Source organism: Dama dama, chromosome 5 (genome assembly GCF_033118175.1).
Source record: "Dama dama isolate Ldn47 chromosome 5, ASM3311817v1, whole genome shotgun sequence".
NCBI lineage: Eukaryota > Metazoa > Chordata > Mammalia > Artiodactyla > Cervidae > Dama > Dama dama.
Window position 1 is genome coordinate 85,079,608 of NC_083685.1, and position 25,265 is coordinate 85,104,872.

The following is a 25,265-nucleotide window of genomic DNA, read 5'->3' on the forward strand; positions in this document are numbered from 1 at the left end:
CCAATAGGGAACCTGCCAAACCCTAAACCCTCATCTTCCACCCCAAGGCTGAGCCGATCACCAGGCCAGTGTGCTCATTCCTACTTCTGATCTCGCTGTGCGGCCCAGTCTGTTGCGTAACTTCCAGAGCCTGTAAGTAATCACTTTTAATTTTTTTTTTTCGAAAGGTTCCTGATGATTATTGCTGAAGAACTACATTGGTTATTGATAGACTGAGATGATCACAGAACACTGACTCATCACATCGTAAACTCAATTCCCTCTAGTGCACAACACTTTTCCTGAATATTAGGAATGATCGCTAAATTCATACTGGAACAATTTTTGCAATCTATAAGGACGGCCACCCAAAAGAAACCAAAAAAAGAATCCCAGGGGACTCTGATTTCCATAAGCTATGGGGGAGGTTGTAGATCAATATGGCAAGTAGGAGAAACTTACTCAATACAAAACTAACAGTGTTAGTCAAATCAGGAACAGGAAATCTAGCAACAATTTCAACTGGTTTCAATGGCAACTGTTGAGCTTATAGAGGCCACTAGAAAAATTGAGTGAGAAAGTCAATGAGGTGTACTGCTTAATTCTCTGTCTGGCTCTAGCACTGTTTTCTTTTCTATTGCTTTAAACATTTCTCAAATAATACAGGCATAGTGTACAAAATAACATTTCCTCCGTCTCTCTCCCTCTTCCTTTCCAATTCCATTCCTTAGGGTGAAATCCTTAATAATAATTTGATGTGTATCCAAACAGATTTCTCTGTAGCATTGCTCTCCAAGATGTTTTAAGTTTCAAGCCAGAAGTAATGCACTTTTCACTTACTTATTAAAAAGACAATTTCCTATTGACTGACAGCCAACAGTCAGTGCTTTATTTTCTCTCTCTCTTGAGGTTGGGAAGGCAGCCATAAAGAGTCAAATGCCATCTAATTAGTTCCTTGAGAAATCGAAACCTAAAAGACGGGAACACATTTAACTTGGTTTCAGGAAATTGAAACTTTAAAATGGTGGGAACATTAAAATGTTGTGAACAGTAAAATAGTGGGAACTTTAAAATGATGGGAACATTCTAGTTTCCCTTTTCAAGAAAATAAAAACTGGGCATTTCTCCTGGGCTTGCTTTTGTGAAGCCAAGGATACCTGAACAGGTCAGAACTCAGGCGTTTTTCTCTTCAGCACCCCAACCCTGAGACTATCTGGAGAGACTGGATCCATGCCTGTTCAACAGAAAAGATGGGCTGGAAAAAAGACCAAAGAATGCTAAGGAAAAAATCCACCCTGTGGAACCCAAAGTCAGTGCTCTGTGATAACACAGAGGGATGGACGGGGGAGGGCTGTGGGAAGAGGGTGTAAGAAGGAGGGGACATATGTATACCTATGGCTGGTTCATGTTGATGGATGGCAAAAACCATCACAATATTGTAAAGTAATTGTCCTACAATTAAAAAAATATATACATATATAAATAAATTCACCCTGTAGCTAGAGACCCTTTCAGATATATCTATCTTAGACAAGAGAGATTGTGGTGGACATGTTATGCCTGCATTTTTCTTAAGTGAAATAGACAGTGAAGAGAACTGGTCCTTTGATGGGACTTACCTTCTAGCTCAGGCCAGGGATATGGGATGCAGGGTTCCAGCCAGACACCCTGAGGTCTGAGATGGTGGTGGAGAGGATTGTGGGGTGGACAGATCACCAACTATCTGGAGGCAAACTCTCAGATAGATCAGGGAGGAGCTAGAGCTTTGGCGGGAAGGGGTGACTGTCAGGATATTCTGTCAGGTACCCAGTTGGTTGGTCTCTATGAAAAGGGTTTTGTTTTTTATGATATATACACACTTTTGTTTTCAGGAAAAACTTAAATATATTAACCCAGAAGCTCGGACCTCATTGGAAATTTCAGGTTATTTTTTGCAAGTGTGCCAAAAGTTTGATTATTTTGTTTACCAACATTTATCAAAAGCCCTGGAAATTAACTTGCCCAACTTTAACAAATTGCTTTTTCTAATCTTTTTGGAGATGGGGAACAAAGGAATGTAGGATTATGAATAATTCAGCAAGTGGATGTTTGAAAAATATTTGCCAATCTGTAATAGGAAAAAACCTCATCTGCGATAGTAGGTATTTATTTTACTAGACATAGGCAACACCTACAGATGTTCTGAGTATTTCCTAGAAATCAGTTGCCACACTCCTGTTTACAACATAAATATGCTTTTATCACTGCAGTCGTAGGTGATTTCTTAGAATTTATTGATTTAATATTTGGCTGTGCTGTGAGGGCTTTCTCTAGTTGCAGCGAGTGGGTGCTAGTCTTCCTTGCAGGGCACAGGCTTCTCTGTGGTGGTGGCTTCTCTTTGGTCAGGGCATGGACTCTAGGGCGCGCAGGCTTCAGGAGTTGTGAAACTCATCGGTGAAACATTTTAGGGGGGCACTGAAATGCTCCCGTACCACACTCTTTTAGGTGTCAGTGCAGAGAAGAGGTCAGGGAGAGCAAAGTGGTACATAAAAGGTGATTTATTAGGATAGGCGCTTTGGAGGCTTAGAAGAGGGAGAGCAAATGCTGCATCCCGAGAACTTAGTGGGCTACAGTTTTATAATCAAAGGAAAAGTGGGGAAGGAGAGAAGACCTTCTCTGTCTTCCTTGAGTAGACGTCACATTTTTATCATTAGTTCCTTCTCTATGTTGAGCAGGGGAGTTTTCTTGTCCCTGCGTGGTCAAGCCAAGTCTACAAATTACTGGTTTATTCATATGAGCAGAGAGAACGTCCTAGGGACCATTGATGTCCTGAACTCATTGGGCAGGATGTGGGGCTCCTGCCACCACTGTTTTATTGTTCGGGGGCATGTCCCCTGCTTCTCATGCATGAGTTCGTTGTTAAGCAAGCCTGCTTGGTTTTATGGTTAAGCTCACCTGCTTTCTTGAGTAATAATTAACTTATGAGTCTCCCATATTCTTTTATTTACAGTCCCCTAGTGGAATTGACTGTTTAGTCACCTGTATTGTCCCCTCATTCTGTCCCTCTCTGCTGCAGTGTGTCGGCTCGGTAGTTGCACCTCCTGGCTTCTAGAACACAGGCTCATTAGTTTTGGCACATGGGTTTAGCTGCTCTGTGGCACGTGTGAGCTTTCTGGATCAGGGATTTAACCTGTGTCTTCTGCACTGGCAGGCAGATTCTTTACCACTGAGCCATGAGGGAAGCCCTAAAATGATTTTTTTAGACCCAAATTAAATAAGGACGAATTAGCAGAGACTGGGCCTACAGTACTGACATGATGAAAAGAAAGAAGTCAGAGGAGGTAACTGAATCATGAACAGGATGTGGGCTTTATGGTTCTCTGGTTTGAGTCTTGCCCTGTGAAATACAAGATATCACAATGCCTGGGCAGTCATGTCTGAGGCTGAGGGTCTCCTCTCTAGGGTCTGTTTTGCTTTGTGGGTTGCAATTTTCTCAGCCCCGGGTGCTCATAACCTTCCCCATTCCATTCTTCCCCTTGGGCCCGCATGCAGAGGCTCTACTTCCCTTCCAAGACTATCATTTCCGAATCTACACACACATACACACACACACACACGTGTGCATGCGCACTTGAAGGACACGTAGAGTGGTGAGGAGGGGAGGGTGGAAGAGCTGAAACGAAAGTGCTGGCTGGATGGGGCACAGGTGCAGAGCCAGTGGGTGGGGTGGGAGACCTGGACTTGAGGTGTGTGTGTGTGTGTGTGTGTGTGTGCGTGTGTGTGTGTGTACTTTGTTAAGACGCTAAGTGAGTGTGTGTGTTGTTCATTAAGACTAAGATTAAAATGCCTTCCTGCTAGTGTGTGTGGGTCTGTGTGTGTTTAATGATAGCAATAATAAACTTATGGCTCAGCCGTAAAGAATCTGCCTGCAACATAGGAGACAAGGGTTCAATCCCTGGGTTGGGAAGATTCCCTGGAGGAAGAAATGGCAACCCACTCCAGTGTTCTTGCCTGTGAAATCCCATGGACGGAGGAGCCTGGCGGGCTACAGTCCATGGGGTTACAAAGAGTTGGACACGACTGAGCACAGCAACACATAATAAACAAAGTGTGAAAGTGCTGGCTGCTCAGTCATGTCTTTGTGACCCCAGGGCTATAGCCCGCCAGGCTCCTCTGTTCATGGGACTTTCCAGGCAAGAATACTAGAGTCGGTTGTCACTCCCTTCTCCAGGGGATCTTCCTGACCCAGGGATCAAAGCTGGGTCTCCTGCATTACAGGCAGATTCCTTACACTATGAGCTCCTAGGGAACTTAACAAATATAAAAAACTGTTCTGCTATCCCCAATTTTTGTTACCATATTGTCTTCCCATAGTTACTTCAAGCTTTTAAAAAATCGAGTGACTAAAATATTGTAGATAAATTTGAAGTTCTCTTTGCCTTCTCTCTCCTCTCTCTTCATTTTTCTCTTCTTATCTCAGAAGCAACCAACATTCTGAGTTTACTGTATATCTTTTTAATATTTTTAACACAGTTTTACACAAGCACAGACATCCAGGAATAATATGTAGCACTGTGATGTGTGCATTTTTAGCTTATTTAAATGGTATAATTTTATGTGTATATTTCTGCAACTTGATTTTTTAAACTCTGTATTTTGTTTCTCATATCTGTGTCATTGTGTGTGTTTCAGTTTATTCTCTTAAAGTGGTTCACAGCATTCCTTTCAGTAAATATTACCATTATTTCCTTATTCTGTTATTGATAGGCTATTTCCAAAACTTGGTGTTACAAATAGTGCTTAAAAAAAAAAGACTGTTCTTATCTCCTAACATACATGGTTTATCCATTCATCAGTTGAAAAACATCTTGGTTGCTTCCAAATTTTTGTAATCATGAGCCAAGCTACTATGAACATTCATGTGCAGGTTTTTGAGGACAGGTATTCAACTCTTTGGGGTATTGGAAGCATGGAGTCTTAACCACCACTGAACTTCCATGGAAATCCATGACTCACAGCAAAATTGAAAGGAAAGTACAGAGATTTCCCATATATCCCTTGCCCCTACATTGACATTACCTTCCTGTCATCAACACCCAACCCCCAACCTACCCGGCAACACGGTGGTACATTTGTTACTTACACTGAAAGATCATGATCATTCAAAGTCCATAGCTTACTTTATGGTTCACTCTTGGTGTACATTCTACGGTTTGGACAAATGTATAATGACATGAAATGCATCCACAACTACACTGTTAAACAGAGTATTCCCACTGCCTCAAAATCCTCTGTTCTCTACCTATTTATCCTTCCCTTCCCACAACTCCTGACAACCACTGATCTTTTCACTGTCTCCACAGTTTTACCTTTTCCAGAATGTCATGTAATTAAAATCATACAGTATGTCCTTTCACATGGTCTTCTGTCACTTTGTAATATGCATTTAAATTTCCCTTTTGTCTTTCCTGACTTGATGGCTCATTTCTTTTTAGCACAGATAATATACCACTGTCTGGGTGTACCACAGTTTATTTATTCACTCACATGCTGAAGGATATTGACTGCTTCCAAGTTTGGGAAGTTATGAATAAAGCTGCTAAAAACATCTGTGTGTACAGGTTTTTGCATGTTGCTCCCTGTTTTAATCTAGGCTGAGAAGCAATTTGTCATAAACTCGCAGTGAGTGGCTAGTTTTGGTTTCTATCTATTGGGTTAGGGAGGAAGAAAAACAGTTCAAATAATGGACTTGAGTTTCCATCAAATACCATGTCCTTCAATTTATTTCTAAATATCTCTCAACTGTTTATTTCTCTTCATATCCACAGTCACTAGTACATACCACCATCTTTTCTCATTGGACTTTTGAAATAGCATCCCCAAAGTTCTCTTCCACAACTACTCTAGTCTCTTCCAATCCATCCTCCACGCTGAAGCTAGAAGGAACTTTGTAAAAAAAAAAAGTATACACACACACACACACACACACACACACACACAGAGTACATCTGATGCTATGCCTTCCTGCTAAAAATCCTCCAATGGCTTCCCATTACCTTCAGGATAAAGACTGAATCCTTAAAGGGGCCTGCCAACCAATGTACAGGTGACTCTTGATCCCCTTTCCAGCCTCATTCCTCCCTCTCTGTCCCTCCATCTCAGTGTTTCAGACAGTCCGTCCTTTGAACCTGACATGTTCCTTCCTACTTCCTTCTGGAAAGTTTTTTCCACCCTTCTTCACCTAATTAACTCTTCACCTCATTTACACTCTTCAGATCTTAATTCAGAATATTACTTTTTCTAGAAAGCCTTCTCAGAACCCATCCCCCTTCCAACTGCCATATAAGGACAGTTTCCATTCTAAGCATCCCTGGCATTCTGAACTATCGTTTATTTAACAGTGAGCTTCGGTAAGCAATGAGCATCTTGAGAGCAGGGACCGTGTTTGTTTTGTTCACCACTGTCTACTCTGGATTTAGCACAGTGATTTGCAAATAATAGATGTCCACTAAACAGCTGTTAAGTAAATGCAGTATTGCTTATTATTAAGAATTGTGAGCAAGAGAAATGTTAACGATCGAGAAATGTCCAGTTCATTAATATTGTATGTACTTGATGAGAAGTTTTATTGTCTTTAAGACATATAATTAGAAATATAATGACTTCAAAGGTTTACAGAAGTGTTAATGATAAAAGCAGAATGCAAAACTCTTCATCTGACGCTTACAATCTGTTAAAAAACAGTCTGTAATATTATTAAGATCATAAGAGATAAAGGAAAAACAGGTGAAAGAATTCTTGAGTGTCATAATGTTCATGAAATATATGACAATACTGAATTTTGTAGCAGGCCATAGTTTTTCATGTGTCAAACACTTTAAATCTAATAATGTAGAAATTATATGATTTTGAAGTTTAAAAAAGCTCTCCAGTAAACACAATGGAGCCAGGCACTTAAAAGTTTTCCTTGTTATCGGCATGTTTCCAAGGGCTGTGGCCTGTTGTGGCCACGGGATCTCCAACTGCATGTGAGAGCAACGCGGAGAGACTTCGACAGCACAGGTCAGCATAATACCTGCAGCTGCCACTTGCCTTTCCTATAATCTCAGGAGAAAAAGAAAGAAAAAAAAAGTTTTCCTTGTTATAACTGCCCTGATACTTTTATTCTGTTATTGATTTATTTGAGCTCTCAATTTTTAAATCAAACCAATTTTGCTTTTCTGCCTATTGAAAAAGAAATCTACCAGACATTTCCCTTTATTGATTTTCTTTTAGGTCTTAAAGGGAGAAGAAAATATTAGGAGTTCTGAAGCTTTCTCTGCCATATAAAATGATCCAGGCTTACTAGATAATAGAAGGCAGTTGCTGATATGATATCAGTCACTGATATCAGTTGCTGATAATAGTATGCTTCCTAGGTGGCTCAGTGGTGACGAATCCACCTGCCAATGCAGGAGTTGTGGGTTCAATCCCTGGGCTTGGAAGATCCCCTGGAGTAGGACATGGCAACCCACTCCAGTATTCTTGCCTGGAAAATTCCATGGACAGAGGAGCCTGGCTGCAGTCCATGGGGTCACAAAGAGTTGGACACGACGAGCACACTTGCAAACACAATACTTGAGAGCAAATATCCATATGAATAAACATCAAAACTTTGAAGTCCAAATGTCTCCAGTGGCATTTTGTATAAATAACCTGACAAGAACACCTTAAAGGTTATAAAATACAGAATAAGATATTTATAAATATAAAATATATCACAAGGAACATATCAGATAAATGAGTAAGATTGTGAATGACATGGCCTTCTAATAATTTACTGCTCAGAATTCTGTTTCCTTGCCACACCTGTATCAACAACCCTTCTATTTGTTCAGAGCTCTTTTTAAATAATAAAGATGCTAGGAGCTTGGGATTAACATACACACACTATTATATATAAAGTAGATGATTGACAAGGACCTGCTGTCTAGCACAGGGAACTCTACTCAATGTTCTGTAATACCCTATGTGGGGAAAGAATCTGGAAAAGAATGATATCTGTATATGTATAAGTGAGTCACTTTGATGTACACCTGAAACTTACACAACATTGTAAGTCAACTATACTTCAATAAAATGTAAAATAAATAAGATGCTAGTGGCTTATCTAAAAAACAAAAATCAAACACGCAAAAAGCAAAACAAATGAAAAAAAAACTCTCAATCTTGTTAATTAATCAAATAATTGCTTTTTAATTTTCCAACTTTCTTCTGCCCGTCCATCTGTTATTCCTGTTCTTTTGTGTTCTTGTGTGACCTGGGTTTTTTCCTAAATTCTTTAAATGTTGATGGAAATCATTTTATTTAAATTCTCTCTCTTACCATGACAGACATTTAGGGCTACGAATTTTTCTCCACATACCATTTAAACCACATCATGGTAATCTGACGGACCCTAAACCATAAATCTCCAATAGTCACATTCTTTGTGTCTTTCACAGCAGGTAGTGTGCCCTTGGTGAGAGCCCATTAGATGTTTCCTGTGCTAAGAAAATTAAAAAATGAAATATTTCAATGTACACTTCAGTATATAATCAAGCAAAAGAATAAAAAAGAAAAAACAAATGACTGTCTAGGCTGCAACACAACCCTGAGTCTTAAGCGCTCTCTCCTCACTATGGTACTGTTGAGTTTTGTTGATTTGCTCAATCACTCCCAAATACAAGTTTTTGGCATCGTAAAGTCTTAGAATCCATTATCCTTCTCTTCCCCCATTTCTCAGATCCACCCTCTGCCCTGGCCATCTTTGTTTTGTTAGAATGCATAGTCCAAAAGTTCATCCACTTTGTTACTCCAAATTCATATGCCCTACTCTCCTTTAAAAATTTTTGGAGGTAAAAGTTTTCTTTTTTATGTCATGAGTAATTTCAAATTTACAGGAAAAAAATAGAGAAAAATATAATGAACACCAGTTTGTCCACCACCCAGTTAATAGATGAAATCAATTTTAAAACTTATTTAGACACTTTTCAAATATACACAGAGGTAGAGAGAGGGCAAGGAGAGTGAATCTCCATTTATCAATCACCCACCTTCAATAATCATTGAATTTTTTTGGCAATAAATGGTACTGCTAACAACTCAATTGCCCAAGCTAAAAATCCCGTTACTAAATTTTAATCCTTTCTCCTGATCTCTAGCTGGTCAGTACAGAGCCGTGTTAATTTTTATCAATATTTTCTAAATGTCTCTCGGAAACATTCACATTTCTTCATTCCCACGGCCGCTACCTACTGTGGCGCAGGCTACCATCATCTGTCACTCAGGTTACTGCAAAACCATCCCTACTTGTTTACTCTTCTCTAATTAGTTCTCCATCTGTAAATAATGTGCCCTCTGCTCTTAAAAATTAATCATGCAATAAAATTTACTTTTGGGGTGTGCAGTTCTATCACTTCTAGCACATGGATTCATATAATTACAACCACAATCAGGAGACAGAACAGTTTCATCACCCCAACAAACTCCACTGTGTTATCCCTTGTAGTTACCCCTTCCCTCCCCATAACCCTTGGCAACTATGGATCTGTTCATCAGTAATGTGTCTTTTACAATGTCCGTGTGCTCATGTCACTCCCGTCCTTAAAATGCTTCTTCGGCTTTCTACTGTTGTAAGCCCTTTTCCAACTCTGAGGTCTCCTCTCACCACTTCTCATCTCCCATTCTCTGTCACTTTTTTTTTTCAGCTCAGTGTAAACTTTAAAAAAGTTTTATTTTATTGAAGTATAGATGCTTCACAAAGTGATTCCATTATACACACTTTAAAATAAATTAATAAATGCATTTTTGTGTACTATGCAATCTACTTCTTCACCAACATGAGATATGTGTTTTAATGGTTTCAGTTGCAGAATAAACATGGAGAAACATTATTCACGTTTGGCGATAAAATCGTCTTACTCAGACTTGGTCATCAACGTAGGAAAAGTAACTCTTGGTGAAAGTAACAGAAAAAAGCTGCAGAAAGTTCAGAGAGAGAAAGAGAAGGCGAAAGTGATCCAGGCTGCATGTGCTTTATTAAACTCAGGAGGAGGAGTGATTCAACTGGAAATGGCAAACAACGATGAAAATCTCGTGGAGATGGGACTGGATTTAGAAGAAGCTTTGAGAACACTTATTCTGTTTTCAAATCTGCAAGCTTTCTTCAAGACAAAGCAACAAGGGAAGTGTTACTACATTTTTGTGAAGTCTTGGAGCACCGACGCTTTCCCTGAAGACATTTCTGTTAAGCCCCGCATTTGTAGCCTGAGTTCTTCGTTATACTGTAGATCTGGCACTTCTGTGTTTCTCATGGATTCAGGAAAGGCATTCCGTTTCCTGAAAACCAAGAAAGCAAATGCAAAAAGCTCAGGGAAAGAGCCTTTTGGTGAAATTTCCAAGGTTATACATCCAGACCTCCATGACGTGGATCCTACTTACAGTGTTTTTCAAAAAGACCATTTTGAACATGGTGAAGTCATGCCTTTTCCCGAGTCTCAATTCATAGAGTTTAAGCAGTTTGCTACAAAACACATTGAACAATATACGAAAGACACGATTCTAGAGTATATCCCTGCATTTGCAAACACTGAAGGAGGCTATCTTGTTATTGGTGTGGATGATAAAAGTAGGAAAGTTCTGGGATGTGCTAAAGAAAATGTTGACCATGACTCTTTGAAAAAGAAAATAGAAGAAGCAATACAAAAGTTATCTTGTGTCCATTTTTGCCAATGTCAATGCCAGATAGATTTCACAGTCAAAATCTTGGATGTGTTAGACAAGGGAGAGTTATATGGCTATGCTTGTGTGATCGGAGTGAAGCGATTCTGTGGTGCAGTGTTCTCAGGTGTTCCCAGTTCCTGGATGGTGAAGGATAAGGATGTTTGCAGCCTGACAACTGAGGAATGGCTAAGCATGATGATGGATACAGATCCAGGTAAGATGGAAGAAAACTCCCTTCCTGTCTTTTCTGCCTCTTCAGAAACTCCAATTAAACATATTTGCCATGACTTTGAACTTCTCGCATCTATTAAACTCTGTGTTTTTTGAATCTTCAAGTATCCTACTTTTCAAACATGAGAAAATTTGGCTGGGTGATGACAAGCCTGAGTCCAGTGTCTTATAATGGGCAATTTCCCACATCAGATGAAGAGAAAATTGTTTGGGGATGATTGCCTTGCAGTGGTGTATTGGAACTGACTCTTGCTGTTTATTAAGATTTATTAAATTTTCAGGATTGTTGTGAGCCAGTTGCTAAACAGTCATTATTAAAAATCAAGTTATACAAACAAAAATCAAGTTATACAGTTCCATAAATTATATTTAAAACCAATGCAGTAAATAAAAAAACCAATTATAATACTACATTTTAAGATGATGCGTGTGAGGTTATTTACATCTATTTTATCTGCATGATGGAATTGCTCTAAAATGATGTGTTATGATGCATGTCTCCCCGACTCTGCATTTAGTGACATCATATTGGTAGCTTAAAATTGCCCATGGTGGGAATATTTACACCATAGATACATGCATAGATAAGTGTACTAAAAGAATGTTCTATGTACCATAGAAGAAATAAAAACAAAATGCTATTCAGATAGAGAAAGTGGAGACTTACATTGAATGGAAACACATTCAAACTTCCAAATAACATCTCTCTTATGATGGTTTTGGCAACTTTCATATGCAGTAAAGGCACTTGTTCATACAGGGTGAATGGGGTGTTTTCTTGCTATTATGTCTCAAATCATGCCTCGACAGCCATACAATATACCCACTCATAAAGTCTTTTTCAGTGGTGAAGAGATGAACTAACATGTCAGAATAACATGAATTTCCTTTCTTTGTTAAGATCTTAGGCAGCTGTGCAAAGACTTTGAATCTCAGCTGAGCCTGTCTAACAGCCCTCCTCAGAGCAGACCAGTGTACTCCAAGAAAGGTCTGGAACATAAGAAGGATCTCCAACAACGCTTATTTCCAGGTAGCAACAATGGTTTGCCTACTTCACACCAGCCAGTTTCTGTGTTAGTAGAGAGGGAGATAAACTGTTATGTTTGTTATTTAAAGTCCTGAAAGTACACTCTGCAAAACCTATGTGTTCAAGGTAATGGTGCTATAAACATATTGATGATAAGTAGTTTAGAAATGAACCCTCACTGACCTCATTCACTGGGGCAGTATCACGTATAGAATCCAGGAACATTATTGCCCTTACAGACCTTTTGGTCTTGTTCTTAAATAGGACTGATCATCAGTATTTCTGGTTATTTTTAAAAGTACAGATACCTGGCTCCACACTCCAGACTTCATAAATTAAAATATCTGAAGATAGAACCTTATAATGTTCATTTTTTCAAGCTACTCACAGTATTCTGACCCTCATCCATTTTGGGAACTTTTGATCTAGTTGAATTAGAGGCACACATTGAACTAAGGGCAAATTACCGAACTAAGGGCAAATTACCTCTACTAAATTTACCAGAGGAGTGCCAGTTATGAATACGAAGATGTAAGATTTATATCAAGATGGAACACAAAACAAATACAATGAAGATCAATTACAACATGAGTCAGCATGTTTGGGTTTGAAAGTGAAAGTTAAGTCGCTCAGTCGTGTCCGACTCTTTGCCACCCCCTGGACTGTAGCCCACCAGGCTCCTCCGTCCATGGGATTCTCCAGGCAAGAATGCTGGAGTGGATTGCCATTTTCTTCTCCTGGGGATCTTCCCGACCCAGGGATCGAACCCATTGCGGGGCAGTCTCCTTGCATTGCGGGCAGATGCTTTTACCTCTGAGCTAGGTTTAGGACAGCACAAAATCGTGTTTCAGGACCAAGGATAGCATCTGTTCTCATTCCTCACTCCCAACATGTTAGGTTTTCCGTTGCTGTCCTCTTTCTATACTTTTAGAGAGGAAAAACCACCTGATCAGATATATGCAGTAAGTTAATGGCTTATCTGGCACTAGACTCTGATACATAAATGTCCTTTTGTTGTTATTTAGTCGCTAAGTCATGTCCAACTCTTGCCACCCCATGGACTGTAGCCTGCCAGGCTCCTCTGTCCATGGGATTCTCCAGGCAAGAATACTAGAGTGGGTTGTCATTTCCTCTTCCAGGGAATCTCCCTGACCCAGGGATAGAACCCGAGTCTCTTGCATTGGCTGGCAGATTCTTTACCACTGAGCCACCAGGGAAGCATCCTATGTATGTGGAAATGTCTATCGAGGGACTTTAAGTTAATAGATAATGATGTTCCAATTAAGATTTCTTTTTCACCTTACCTAATTGAGCTTTTTGCATTCATTTGCATATCAATTTATATTTTACTAATTGTCCACAATAAACAGTACTAAATCTAAGAATAAACATAAGCATTGATAATTATTTTTTAAATTCAACAAATTCTATTTTAGTAGAACTTATTAACATTGAATAAACTATATCTAAAAACAAAACACTGGGCTTTATGCTCATAGAGTGATAACCTATTATTCTGGTATAAAAAAATCAATTTTCCAGGAATCATACCAAACATTTGAAGAACAGACAGTTTCAACACTATTCAAATTATTCCAGAGTCATATAAAAAGGGAAGATTCCCAGGTTATTTTAAATGGGAGTAACAGTAATTGTAAAACTTGACAGAGATAGCACACAAAAGGAAAACTCAGACTAATCTTCCTTATGAATGAAAACGCAAACACAGAACTCCAGAAATGAAAGGATGGATCAACATTAAGAGAGTAATTATTATAATCCATAATTTCTAATTATAATCCACCATTTCTTCATGCAGAAAATTTTATGATTGTCCTCTTATATACTGAAAAAGCATTTGAAAAGCATGAATATACATTTTAATTTTTAGAAGACAATAAAATAGGAACCCATAGATACTTCTTTAACATTATATTTATATCTATGTATTGATGTCTATATCTATCAATATCCACCAAAGACCATTATGCTAATAGGGAGATATGAGAAGCATTCTATTAAATTTGGGGACAAAACCATTATGTACACTACTACAACTTTTGTGCAGTACTAATTAGCCAGTGCCATTAGATAGGAGAAAGAAATTAGAGGGATAAAAACTGAAGAACATGGGACCATATTCAAGAGAATCCAATGAAAACCTATTATAAACAATAGAAGAATATGGACTGAATACCAATAGTTGTATTAATAGTATTATATGAAGTCAGAATTAATATCACAAAAATTCAGTTTCCTAATATAACAAACAATCAAAGAGAACACCCAATTTTCAATAGCAACAAAAAGTTAAAATATCTAAGATAAGCCAATCTGAGAAAAAATTTAAATAATATTGAAGGACACAGAAGAAAAATAAAATGGAAACACATGTTATATTTTTGAAGGAAAGAAAGTTGTCAATTTTCTCTAAGTCATTTTATAACTTAGTGAGGTATCAATTTTATAAAAACCCAAGCGATTAACTTAATCTGGAGATTAACTTAACTTCATTGGAACTTAAAGTTCCAGTGAAAAAATAAGTAAGAAGAGCCAGGAAATAAAAATCTGAAAAAGAAGAGCAAAAAGAAGGGCACTCCAGATATGAAATCATTATAAAGCCTCAAATAAAAACAGAGTTATACTGACATATAATTAGATCAAGGGTACAGAATAGAAGATCTGAAAGTAGATGCAAACACATATCAGAATTTAGTTCGTGATGGAACTGGTCTCTAAACTAAGGGAGAAGAATGGGGATGTTTCAATAAAGAGACATTGGGATAACTGGGTGATAATTTATTTTTTAAAAGATTCACGATTTATACTATATACCAACATAAGCTCTAAATCAATCAAGAATTTTTAAAAAATCAAAGCCATAAGTATTCTAGAAGAATACATTCATAAATGGCTTTATGCTTTTGGCATGAGGATTAGAACATTCAAGATTCAAAATCCAGAAGCCGCGACAGTATACTGACAGATATGATTACATTAAAAATAAGCAGTGTGCATGGCTAAAACAACTAGGTACAAAGTCAAAGGGCCATTGACCAACTAGGAAAAATGTTTGCAACTGATATTACAGAGGGCCAATGTCTCTAATATATAAAGAGCTTCCAAAAGTTGATAAGGATAAAGAACAACTTAACAGAAAAATCAACAAACATAGTTCAGAGCACATAAAATTCAAATGGCTTTCAAACATTTGGAAAGATTCCTAATCGTAATCAAAATAAGAGATGTAAATTTAAACAAGCTATCATTTGTATCTACTGGATTGTAAAAAAAAATCTGATATTATCATTTGTATGCTATACTGCTATTTCTCGGCATTTGTATGCGATGCTATGCAAGTCTTCCCATTCATTACTGGCAGGGATACATATTGGTACAACTATGGAGGACAATTTGGCAATATCTATCAGAAGGACAGATGGCATTTACCCTTTTACCCAGTAATCCCACTGCTGGGACTTTTAAAATTATTATTATTTTGGCCATACCACATGGCTTGTGGGATCTTAATTCCCTGACTAGGGATCCAATCCAGGCCCTCAGCAGTGAAAGTGCTGAGTCTTAATCACTGGACTTCCAGAGAGTTCCTGGGAGTTTATACTTTATATATACCTGTGTGCACACTAAATGTCCAAGACTATGTACAAGGTTACTCATTGTAATGGGCTTCCCAGGTGGCTCAGTGGTAAAGAATCTGCCGGCCAATGCAGAAGATGTGGTTTGATCCCTGTGTAGGGAAGATCCCCTGTAGGAGGAAATGGCCACACACTCCAGCATTCTTGCCTGGGAAATCCCATAGACAGAGGAGCCCGGCAGACTACAGTCCATAGGGTCGCAGAGAGTCAGACACGACTGAGGACCGAGTGAATGAGCGTGCACACATTGTAATATTCTTGTAATGGCAACAAGTTGAGGCAGGGACTTCCTTAGTGGTCCAGTGGTTGAAAGCCTGCCTTGTAGCACTGGGGTTGCAAGTTCCATCTCTGGTCGGGGAACCGGGATTTCACATGCCATGGAGCAACTGGAGAATCCATGGTTTGCAATGGAAGGTCCCACATGCTGCATCTAGGACCCTACACAGCTAGGTAAATAAATATTTATTTTAAAAAAGTTGGAGCAAACACACAAGAACCCATCAACAGGGACTTATGTCACATCCATAAGATGGCATGTTAGACAAATGTGGGAAAAAAATAAGGAAGTTCTTGGCACTTGTATAGAAAGATCTCCCACACATATTGCTGGACAAAAAGATGTGAGGGCTAAACAAAAGGGGGAAATATTTGCTTGTATTTTCACGAAGAAGTTTTGGAAGACTAGGTGAGGAACTGGCAAAAAAAAAAAAATTGTCTGTGTTAGGGGAGTAGGATGGAGTTGAAGAGGGAGGAAAAGAGCAAACAGGGGTAGAAGTGCTTTGGCATTTGGACTATGGGGATGTATTACCTAGTTAGAACTACTTTTTAAGGCAAATTGTCATTTTTCAGAGTCTGCTATTATTAGATTCTGAACTCTCAATGTGATAAATAATCAGTTCAGTTTCGGTTTTGCAGTGGGAGTCCAGATTCTGTGGTTAGGGAAATCCACTATTGATCGACAATAGTTTAGCTTCAGATTAAACAGTATAAATGTTTCTTGAAAGAAATGTAATGACTCTCTGGAGTTTTGTCTGTGCCTGGCATATGGGTACTAGAGAAAGTCAGGGGTGAGGGTACTGGATCAGATTCAGCCGGCCCCGAACGACCTCCATCCTGGTGTGCTAAACTGTTAGGTGCCCTCACCTGATTTCCTGTAGTTGGAAAAAGCATCAGTCCAGATACTTCAGGGCTCCGTGTTTAACGATTTTCCTAGCTCATCTACTGTATAGCACAGGGAACTCTGCTTAATATTGTGTAACAGCCTAAATAGGAGAAGGTTTTGAAAAACAATAGACACTAGACACGTGTATATTTGTGTAAAAGAATCACTTTGCTCTGCATCTGAAACTAACACATTATTAATCAACTATACTCTAGAATACTCTTAAAATGTTTACTTATTGGACTTCCCTGGTGGTACAGTGGTTAAGAATCCACCTGCTGACAAAGAGGACTTAGGTTCGATCCCTTGTCTGGGAAGCTTCCACATGCCACGGAGCAACTGACCCCACGCTCCACGACTGCTGAAGCCTGTATGCCTAGAGCTTGTGCTGTGCAACCAGAGATGCCATCAAAATAAGAAGCCGGCCTACCACAGCTAGAGAGTAGCCTCTGCAACTAGAGAAAAACCTGTGCCCAGCAATGAAGACTCAATGTAACCAAAAATAAATTAATATATTTTTTAAAAATTTTATTTATTTAGGCTGCACTGGGTTGCAGCGTGTGGACTTTTAGTTGTGGTATGCTTGCAGGATCTAGTTCCCCAACCAGGGATTGAATCTGGGCCTCCTGCATTGGGAGTGCCCAGTCTTACCCACCGGGCCACCAGGGACTCCCTAACATAAATGGAAAAAAAAAAACACATTCACACACACACAAACACAAAAGATTTCCCTAGATCCATGGTGAGATTAGTGCTTAGTATGGATATGAAGTTCTGTGAGAACCCTGAGGAGAGAACAAACATGGGGCTTCTGGAAGGACTGGAAGGACTGAGATGTCAAAAGTAGAGGGTTTTTGGAATTCGCTTGCTTTTTCTAAGATCCAGCCAGGTCTTAGTTGTGGCACATAGAATCTTCCACCTTTGTTGTACCATGTGGGATCTAGCACCCCAACCAAGGAATCCGCCTGCAATATGGGAGACCTGGGTTCGATCCCTGGGTTGGGAAGAAACCTTGGAGAAGGGAACAGCTACCCACTCCAGTATTCTGGCCTGGAGAATTCCATGGACACTACAGTCCATGGGGTCGCAAAGAGTTGGACACGACTGAGCGACTTTAACTTTCAAAAGTAGAGGAGGGCATTCGAGTCTCAGGGCACACCTGCACAAAGGCACAGAGACCCCAAGTCACATGGAGAGTGGTAACTCCTCTGGTGCACATGAAGTGGTTGGCCTTTTATTGACATTTAGTCTGGCCCCTATCATTGATTAAGTGCCAAGTAGAATATAAAAAAAATGAAAGGGACACATTGTCTCCACATAATTTCCTTGGGAAGCATATCCCATTATGTAATTAATAATACGAGCTACTCGGTGATAAGGAGGTGCTATGAACATCAAATGCTTTAGTGACATGCTCCACTTAGCAGCAGGCGTAGTCTGTGTGGCTTGCAGGGCTGTGCAGTAGAGACCGCGAGAGGGTCTGGTGTCTGAGACAGCACCGGGTCCAGCCCACGGCTCTGCCACTGCCCAGTGGTGTGATCATGCACCAGGCACTTGACCTGTTTGAGTTCCCATTTACTCATATGAAAAAGACAGCAGTCAGTATATCTGCCTTGCAAAATTATTCTGTCTCTGATTCTTCCAACCAGGATAGTGGTTTTCTAAAGGAGCTTTAATCACCCTGCACAGCCCAGACTGTGACCTGCCGTTTGGCTAAAAGCCATAAAAACAACACATTCGTCCTGTGGTCATGGTTTCTTCTGGGTCTGGACCCTCATAGTGTATTTTTTTTAACTGTGAGAACCATAGATGCATGTCAACTCCCGGGTATAATCAACAAATGGTGTGTTTTCTTATTTTATACTCCTTATTTTATACTTATACTATTTATTTTATACTTCCTGGTTGGTTTCTAAAGCTGCATGTTTAAACATATCCTTATATCTTCTGTCCATCCAAAGATGCATATGGGATCTTCCTGGATCAGGGATTGAACCTGTGTCTTCTGCATTGGCAGGAGAGTTCTTTACCACTGGGAGTCACCAGGGAAGCCCTCCTCCCACCTTTTAACATCTCCAAAATCCAGATGTGTCTCATCATAGATTCCATCTCCTACTTACCACCACCCGGGTTACAGGCAAAACCAAGTTAAGCAAACATCTGGTACGAGTGAGAAAGCACCACGGCAAGGAACAATAAACAACCACCAATGCAATATGGGTCATTTCACTGGAAATCAACGCTACAGATCCAGATTCTAGCATGTGATCTGATGCCACCACCAGAGAACGACAACAGTCTCTTCATTCCTCCCCCCACCTCTTGGGAACAAATGATCGTTGACATAAGTTTAAAACCCTAAAAGGCAAAGTTTATTCTCATGTCACAACACTGCTCCCTGCTCCCTCATATCAAAGGGAAGACTCTTTGTTATGGATGCAGTCTTACATAGATCGGTAAGGGAGTGATGCTTCAGGAGAGTTATCTCAGAGTCTGATCTCAGCATCTCCCAGTGCAGGGCTGCATGGAGTTTCCTTCTAGCAAAGTTCTCATAGCTCCATCTTCTCCACTGATATTTAATGACCACCTTCTTCTTGGAAGGGTTCTTCCTACTTCCATCAGTGGGGACTGTTCAGGGGCATTTTGAGATTCAGGTGCTTTAAGAGTAGCAAGGGAAAGAATAACTTCTCAACCAGCTATAATGAGCACATACTTTATGCCATTTTTTTTTATTTCTCACCATAAGAGATGTGCTATTTTTGTAAACATGGATTTCTGTTCGTTTTACAGATGAGGGAACAGTCTTAGGTTAAGAAATTTACCAGGGTCATAAACATAATAAGCACATAGGCTTAGCTGAAGTGTGCCAGACTATCAAGGCTTCTTTTTCCTCACTGTAATATAATAATATTGGCAAAAGAATGTATATAAAATATGTAATTTATAATAATTAATAAGATTACAATTTAAGTATAAGTATTTAGCAATTTTGATTAATTACAATTAATCATAAAAATGTGGCCTATGCCATTAAATGTATAATCTTTTCCATATCTAGTGACACCAGGATGTCTGAAATACACCCCTGAATCTCTCCAGAAGGAACTGTTCTTGCAGAATGAAGGTTTGGAGGAATTAATACATAGGCAAATAGACCCATTCTCCCAGGGAACTTTAATCCTTTCTACAAGCTGGGCTGTGGACCTGAACTTGGAAGAGAAGCCAGGAGTCATCTGTGATGCTCTGCTGATAGCACAGAACAGTCCTCCCATTCTCTACACTGTCCTCAGGGAGCAAGACGCAGAGGGGCAGTCCTATTGCACTCGCGTCGCGTTCACGCTGAAGCAGAAGTTGGTGAACATGGGAGGCTACACTGAAAATCTGTGTATCATGACCAAGGTCCTCCACCTGAGTCCCGAGAGCAGTGCAGAGTCCTCGGCGGGTTCAGGCTCTGTGATTGATTACCCCAGTTCCTATCACCTAGCAGACACTCAGCAAATGGAAGCTTTGCTGCAGTCGCTTGTGATCGTCTTGCTTGGCTTCCGGTCTGTCTTGAGTGACCAGCTCGGCTGTGAGGTTTTAAATCTGCTCACAGCCAAGCAGTATAAGATCTTCTCAAAAAACCTGCGCAAGAGCAAAGAGTTGTTTATCCATGGCTTACCTGGCTCAGGGAAGACGATCATGGCCATAAAGATCATGGAGAAGATCAGGAACACATTTCACTGTAAGACGAATGAAATTCTCTACATTTGTGAGAACAAGCCTCTGAAGAATTTTATCAGGTAAGCAGTTGGGTCTTTTTTTTTTTTGGGGGCCGTACCACACGGCTTAATGGGATTGAACCCAGGCCCACTGCACCAAAAGGGCTGAATTCTAATCATTGGACGGCCAGGGAAGTCCCAGCAGCTGGATCTTATTGTCAGCAAATGAGATTCTGTCTAAATTCACTCCACATCCCCGACAACCTGAATCACCTTGTTTCTTGAGAGTAAGATGGTAAAATGATCTGTGGCAAGAACACCATGTTTGTAGCTGCTGCTAAGTTGCAGAGAAGGCAATGGCACCCTACTCCAGTACTCTTGCCTGGAAAATCCCATGAACGGAGGAGCCTGGTCGGCTGCAGCCCATGGGGTAGCTAGGAGTCGGACACGACTGAGCGACTTCACTTTCACTTTTCACTTTCATGCATTGGAGAAGGAAATGGCAACCCACTCCAGTGTTCTTGCCTAGAGAATCCCAGGGACGGGGGAGCCGGGTGGGCTGCCGTCTCCCTGGAATTCTCCAGGCAAGAATCCTGGAGTGGGTTACCATTTCCTTCTCCACATGTTTGTAGGAGTATGATCATTTTCCTCCTTTACTGACTCAAGGGAAAACCGGATGTATCTTTTTAATTTTCACAGGGACAAAGATATCTGCCAGGCAGTGACCCGGAAGACCTTCATGAAATATGACTTTACACACATTCAACACATCATCATCGATGAAGCTCAGAATTTCCGCACTGAAGATGGGGATTGGTATAGAAAGGCGAAAACCATCACTCAGAGAGACACGGATTGCCCAAGAATTCTCTGGATCTTTCTGGACTACTTTCAGACCAGCCACGTGGAGTGCATCGGCCTCCCTGCTTTCTCAGCCCAGTATCCAAGGGAAGAGCTCACCAGAGTGGTACGCAATGCAGGTCAAATAGCCGGATACCTACAACGTGTATTGCAGAGGGTCAGGAAAAATCCTCCACGTAACATCCCTCATGAGCCCCTGAAGATGTGTCTTGAAGCTAAATGGGCTCAGGATGTTCAGGGAACCTTAAATATTAAGAAGAACTTAACTCTGAATGCAATAGTGATGCATGTGGCAGACACATGCAAGCTTCTCTTTGAAAGGGGCTATTCTCCCAAGGATGTTGCTGTGCTTGTCAGCACCGCAAGAGATGTGGAGAAATACCGGCAGGAGCTCGTGAAAGCAATGAGGAAGAAAGGGATAGTGTGTCTCACCAATGCGAGTGACGTGGGAGGTGATCACATGGTGTTGGACAGTGTCCGAAGATTCTCAGGTCTGGAAAGGAACATTGTGTTTGGGATCCATCCAAGCACCATGAAGGCGGCTATCTTATACAACATTCTTGTCTGTCTGGCATCCAGAGCGAATCAACAGCTACATATTCTGTGGCAGTGTGACGTTTAAGAAGAATTCCAAACCAAAACAGGATGAGGTGATTTGCTCTGTCAGTATCCGTGGGTGGCAATCTGACTGGTATTGGAAGAAACTTGTCTTTTCCATTCATGGGTCAGCTAGGATTTGGGCAGAGCTGACATACAGAATCTGGAACTTCCCTCTCTGGCTCTCGCCTTTTAGGGATTCCTCCCCACACTACTTCTGCCAGCTATTGTCCCAAATTCTGACTCTGATTCTTCCAACCAGGATAGTGGATTTCTAAAGGAGCTTTAATCACCCTGCACAGCACAGACTGTGACCTGCCCTTTGGCTAAAAGCCATAAAAACAACACATTCGTCCTGTGGCCATTGTTTCTTCTAAGTCTGGACCCTCATAGTGTATTTTTTAAAAAAAATGTCCAGGATCTATAGTTAATCTGCAGAAGGGTGGTCTGGTTGGGACTATTGACCACATTAGAAGCAGAATTCTTGTTTCCAGAATTCTTGACATTTCTCTGTGTTGCATTGATCCAGGACTTGAGAGGTTCCCAAGATAGTTCAGACAGCAACTGAGTGGGTCTTAATAATTTTTGGCAGAACATGGAGCACTGTACAATTATTTAATCCTTTAAAATTGTAAGTTCCATTTTTTTTGTCCTCAGAATATCCTAGATCAACCTTTAATATGATAGTAGGCATTGATTGTCACTTTACAAAGAAATTATAAGCCAATATAAAACAAAACTAGAGCCATTTTCTCTTTCAGTGAGAGCATTAGAGACCAAAATCTGCTTCTAAAGGTGCACACGGGTCATTAAGTAAATAGAACTAGGAAAAATGCAGTCTTTACAGAGGAACTTCTCAACTCTGCTCTACTTAATGTTCTATAACATATCAACTTAAATTTTAAGTCAAGTATATTCTTGAACTATAATTTCCCCCTTTACTTTTATATGTTGGTGGGCCAGTCTTAAGGACTGAATGTTTGTGTCCTTCCAAAATTGACAGATTGAAGCCCTTAACATTTAGTGTGGATGTATTTGTAGATTTGTAAGGAAGTCATTAAGGTTAAATGCGGTCATAGGATGGGGTCTTGATCTCCTAAGATTGGAGAGCTTATAAGAGACACGCAAGAGCTCTTTCTGTCTCTTTCTCTGTTCACACACAAACATGAGGTCATGTGAACACAGAGAGAGATGTGGCCACTTCCAAGTCAAGAGAAGAGGCTCCAAGATGAAACAACTCCTACTGACACCATGATCTTAGATTCCCAGCATCTAGAACTTTGTGAAGTAAATTTCTGTCCTTTAAGCCACCCAGTCTGTGGCATTTTGTTCTTACAGCCTGAGCAGACTAACATAGCCACAGAATTATTCTTCTAACTAAAACACATACTTAATAGTGTTAGTGTTAGTTGCTCAGTCATGTCCGACTCTTTGTGACCCCATGGACTACAGCTCACCAGGCTCCTCTAACCATGGAATTCTCCAGACCAGAATACTGGAGTGGGTAGCTATTCCCTTCTCCAGGGGATCTTTCTGACCCAGGGATCCAACCCAGGCCTCCCACATTGCAGGCAGATTCTTCACCATCTAAGCCACCAGGGAAGCCCTGCTACTTAATAACGCCAATGCATTTATTATTTTTCTGTCCATACAAAACATCTGAAAAATGTTTCTAGTCTAAAAAATAACCACAAAATATTTGTACAACTAATGGAAATTTAAAACATTACATGATTAATATTCCATTTATTACTAGTCCTATTCTACTCCCCTTCTCCCATATTATAAGTTGTGACTTTTTCTTTCTCCTGTCTGTGCTTGCACATGGAATTTCATCCTCTTGACTTGAAACTGTAGGCTCTTCTAACTTCAGCAAAATAAGGAAAAAGTGATCTTTCTTTCTGACTGCATTAAATCAGTTACAACACTGCACCAAATAGTTATCCTTGTAAATGCTGTCTCTAATAAAATTGGTTTTGTAAGGTCCTTGGACTTGGAGTTGCAATGTCTACAAAAGTAATTCTTTAAAAATCTAATTCTGGAGCAAAGCCTGCCACCATATCCTGCCCACTGTCCACTGCACACAGTGGGGTATCTCTCCAGAAACTTGCTTCAGACATATAAACTCCCCCATCCATTAAACCATTGGTTCTCTGTTGCTGACTCCAGCCTGTTTCTTCAGTCTTGAAGCTGGGCAAACACGGGCCTTGTAGGCCTGAGTGTGCAGTCCAGAAACTGGTGGAGCCAATCAAGAAACCAAAGAAACTCCCACTAGTGCCAAGATGTTGGAAAACACAGGATGGGGAATGGAAAGCTGCAAGGACTGTCCATGAGCCTGTGGGGCCTGGAAGTTGCAGGGGTAATCCTGGGGTGTCTGTCCTTGCTGAAGGGGGGCCACCAAGAGATCTGGAGAGCAATGGCCTCTAATGGCTCTGCTATTGTATCAGAGTGAGCCTTTTGTCATTGGCAAAGCTATCTTTCAAGAAGTATTTGGTATTTCTCTTGTGCCTCTGAGATGTAAATAATCTATCTGGGCTCTCTGGAACTTTAATCTTACATGACCTCTCAGGGTAAAGAAGGGAAAAAAAGCTTTTAGGTAAACTCTGTAGAAATAATTATATTTTGGGAATGTCTACCTAAAATAGTCTCCCTAGATTTTGGTGACTTTGAAAATGAAGTTGAAAGAAGAGAATTCATGAGTCATTTCAAACAGGTTAAAAGATTGAAGTATTAATTACTGGGCAAGTCTAAGTTTATCTACCTTTGTTTGCTTAGGAGAGGAAGATTAACATTAAGTTTTCCAATCAGGAAGTGCATGATTACTTGCTTCTTGTTTTTTTTTTTTTGCCAGAGATTAAGATTCTCAAGGGCTAAGATTATAATTAGTCATAATTCTTGTAACCAAGTTTCTTTATCCATCACATTGTGATCGTTTGTGCCTTTTAAAAAGAATTTAGACGTTTGTTATTGCTGTACTCTGATGTTTTAGCAAAAAATGCTTCATCTTCAAGATTCGTAGGAAGAGCCTCTTGACCATAACAGGTCTGATAAATTTCATCTTATACTGTTGAACTGATAGCTCAGTTGGTAAAGAATCTGCCTGCAATGCAGGAGACCCTGGTTCAATTCCTGGCTCGGGAAGATCCGCTGGAGAAGGGATAGGCTACTCACTCCAGTATTCTTGGGCTTCCCTGTGGCTCAGCTGGCAAAGAATCCACCTGCAGTGCAGGAGACCTGGGTTCGATCCCTGGGTTTGGAAAATCCCCTGGAGAAGGGAAAGGCTACCCACTCCAGTATTCTGGCCTGGACAATTCCATGGACTCTAGTCC

At 40.2% G+C, this 25,265-nt stretch overlaps 2 protein-coding genes and 1 non-coding gene across 3 annotated transcripts in view; all 3 read left to right on the forward strand.

The window, feature by feature from the left end:
• Positions 1–25,265, forward strand: part of LOC133056907 (schlafen family member 11-like) — a 57,419-nt gene continuing 32,154 nt past the window's right edge. Inside the window, exon 1 of the mRNA XM_061142777.1 lies at positions 1–132. The gene's annotated coding sequence lies outside the window, so the exon portion shown is untranslated. The remainder of the gene's footprint in view (positions 133–25,265) is intronic.
• LOC133056908 (schlafen family member 11-like) lies at positions 65–24,096 on the forward strand. Its single transcript, XM_061142778.1, has 5 exons — positions 65–132; positions 9,846–10,915; positions 11,834–11,962; positions 19,836–20,559; positions 21,178–24,096. The coding sequence occupies exons 2-5, from the start codon at positions 9,859–9,861 to the stop codon at positions 21,959–21,961; spliced, it is 2,694 nt and encodes an 897-aa protein (XP_060998761.1). The 5' UTR covers positions 65–132; positions 9,846–9,858; the 3' UTR covers positions 21,962–24,096.
• On the forward strand, positions 6,933–7,063 carry LOC133058165 (small nucleolar RNA SNORA44). Its single transcript, XR_009693273.1, has one exon. It is a non-coding gene; the product is annotated as a small nucleolar RNA SNORA44 (small nucleolar RNA).

Bases quoted from the DNA above. Each gene is read 5' to 3' on its own strand.
- LOC133056908 (XM_061142778.1), top strand. From the start codon at position 9,859: ATGGAGAAACATTATTCACGTTTGGCGATAAAATCGTCTTACTCAGAC. The intron at 11,963-19,835 runs GTAGCAACAATG...TTCCATATCTAG, and splicing joins CCAACAACGCTTATTTCCAG to TGACACCAGGATGTCTGAAA. The intron at 20,560-21,177 runs GTAAGCAGTTGG...TAATTTTCACAG, and splicing joins CCTCTGAAGAATTTTATCAG to GGACAAAGATATCTGCCAGG.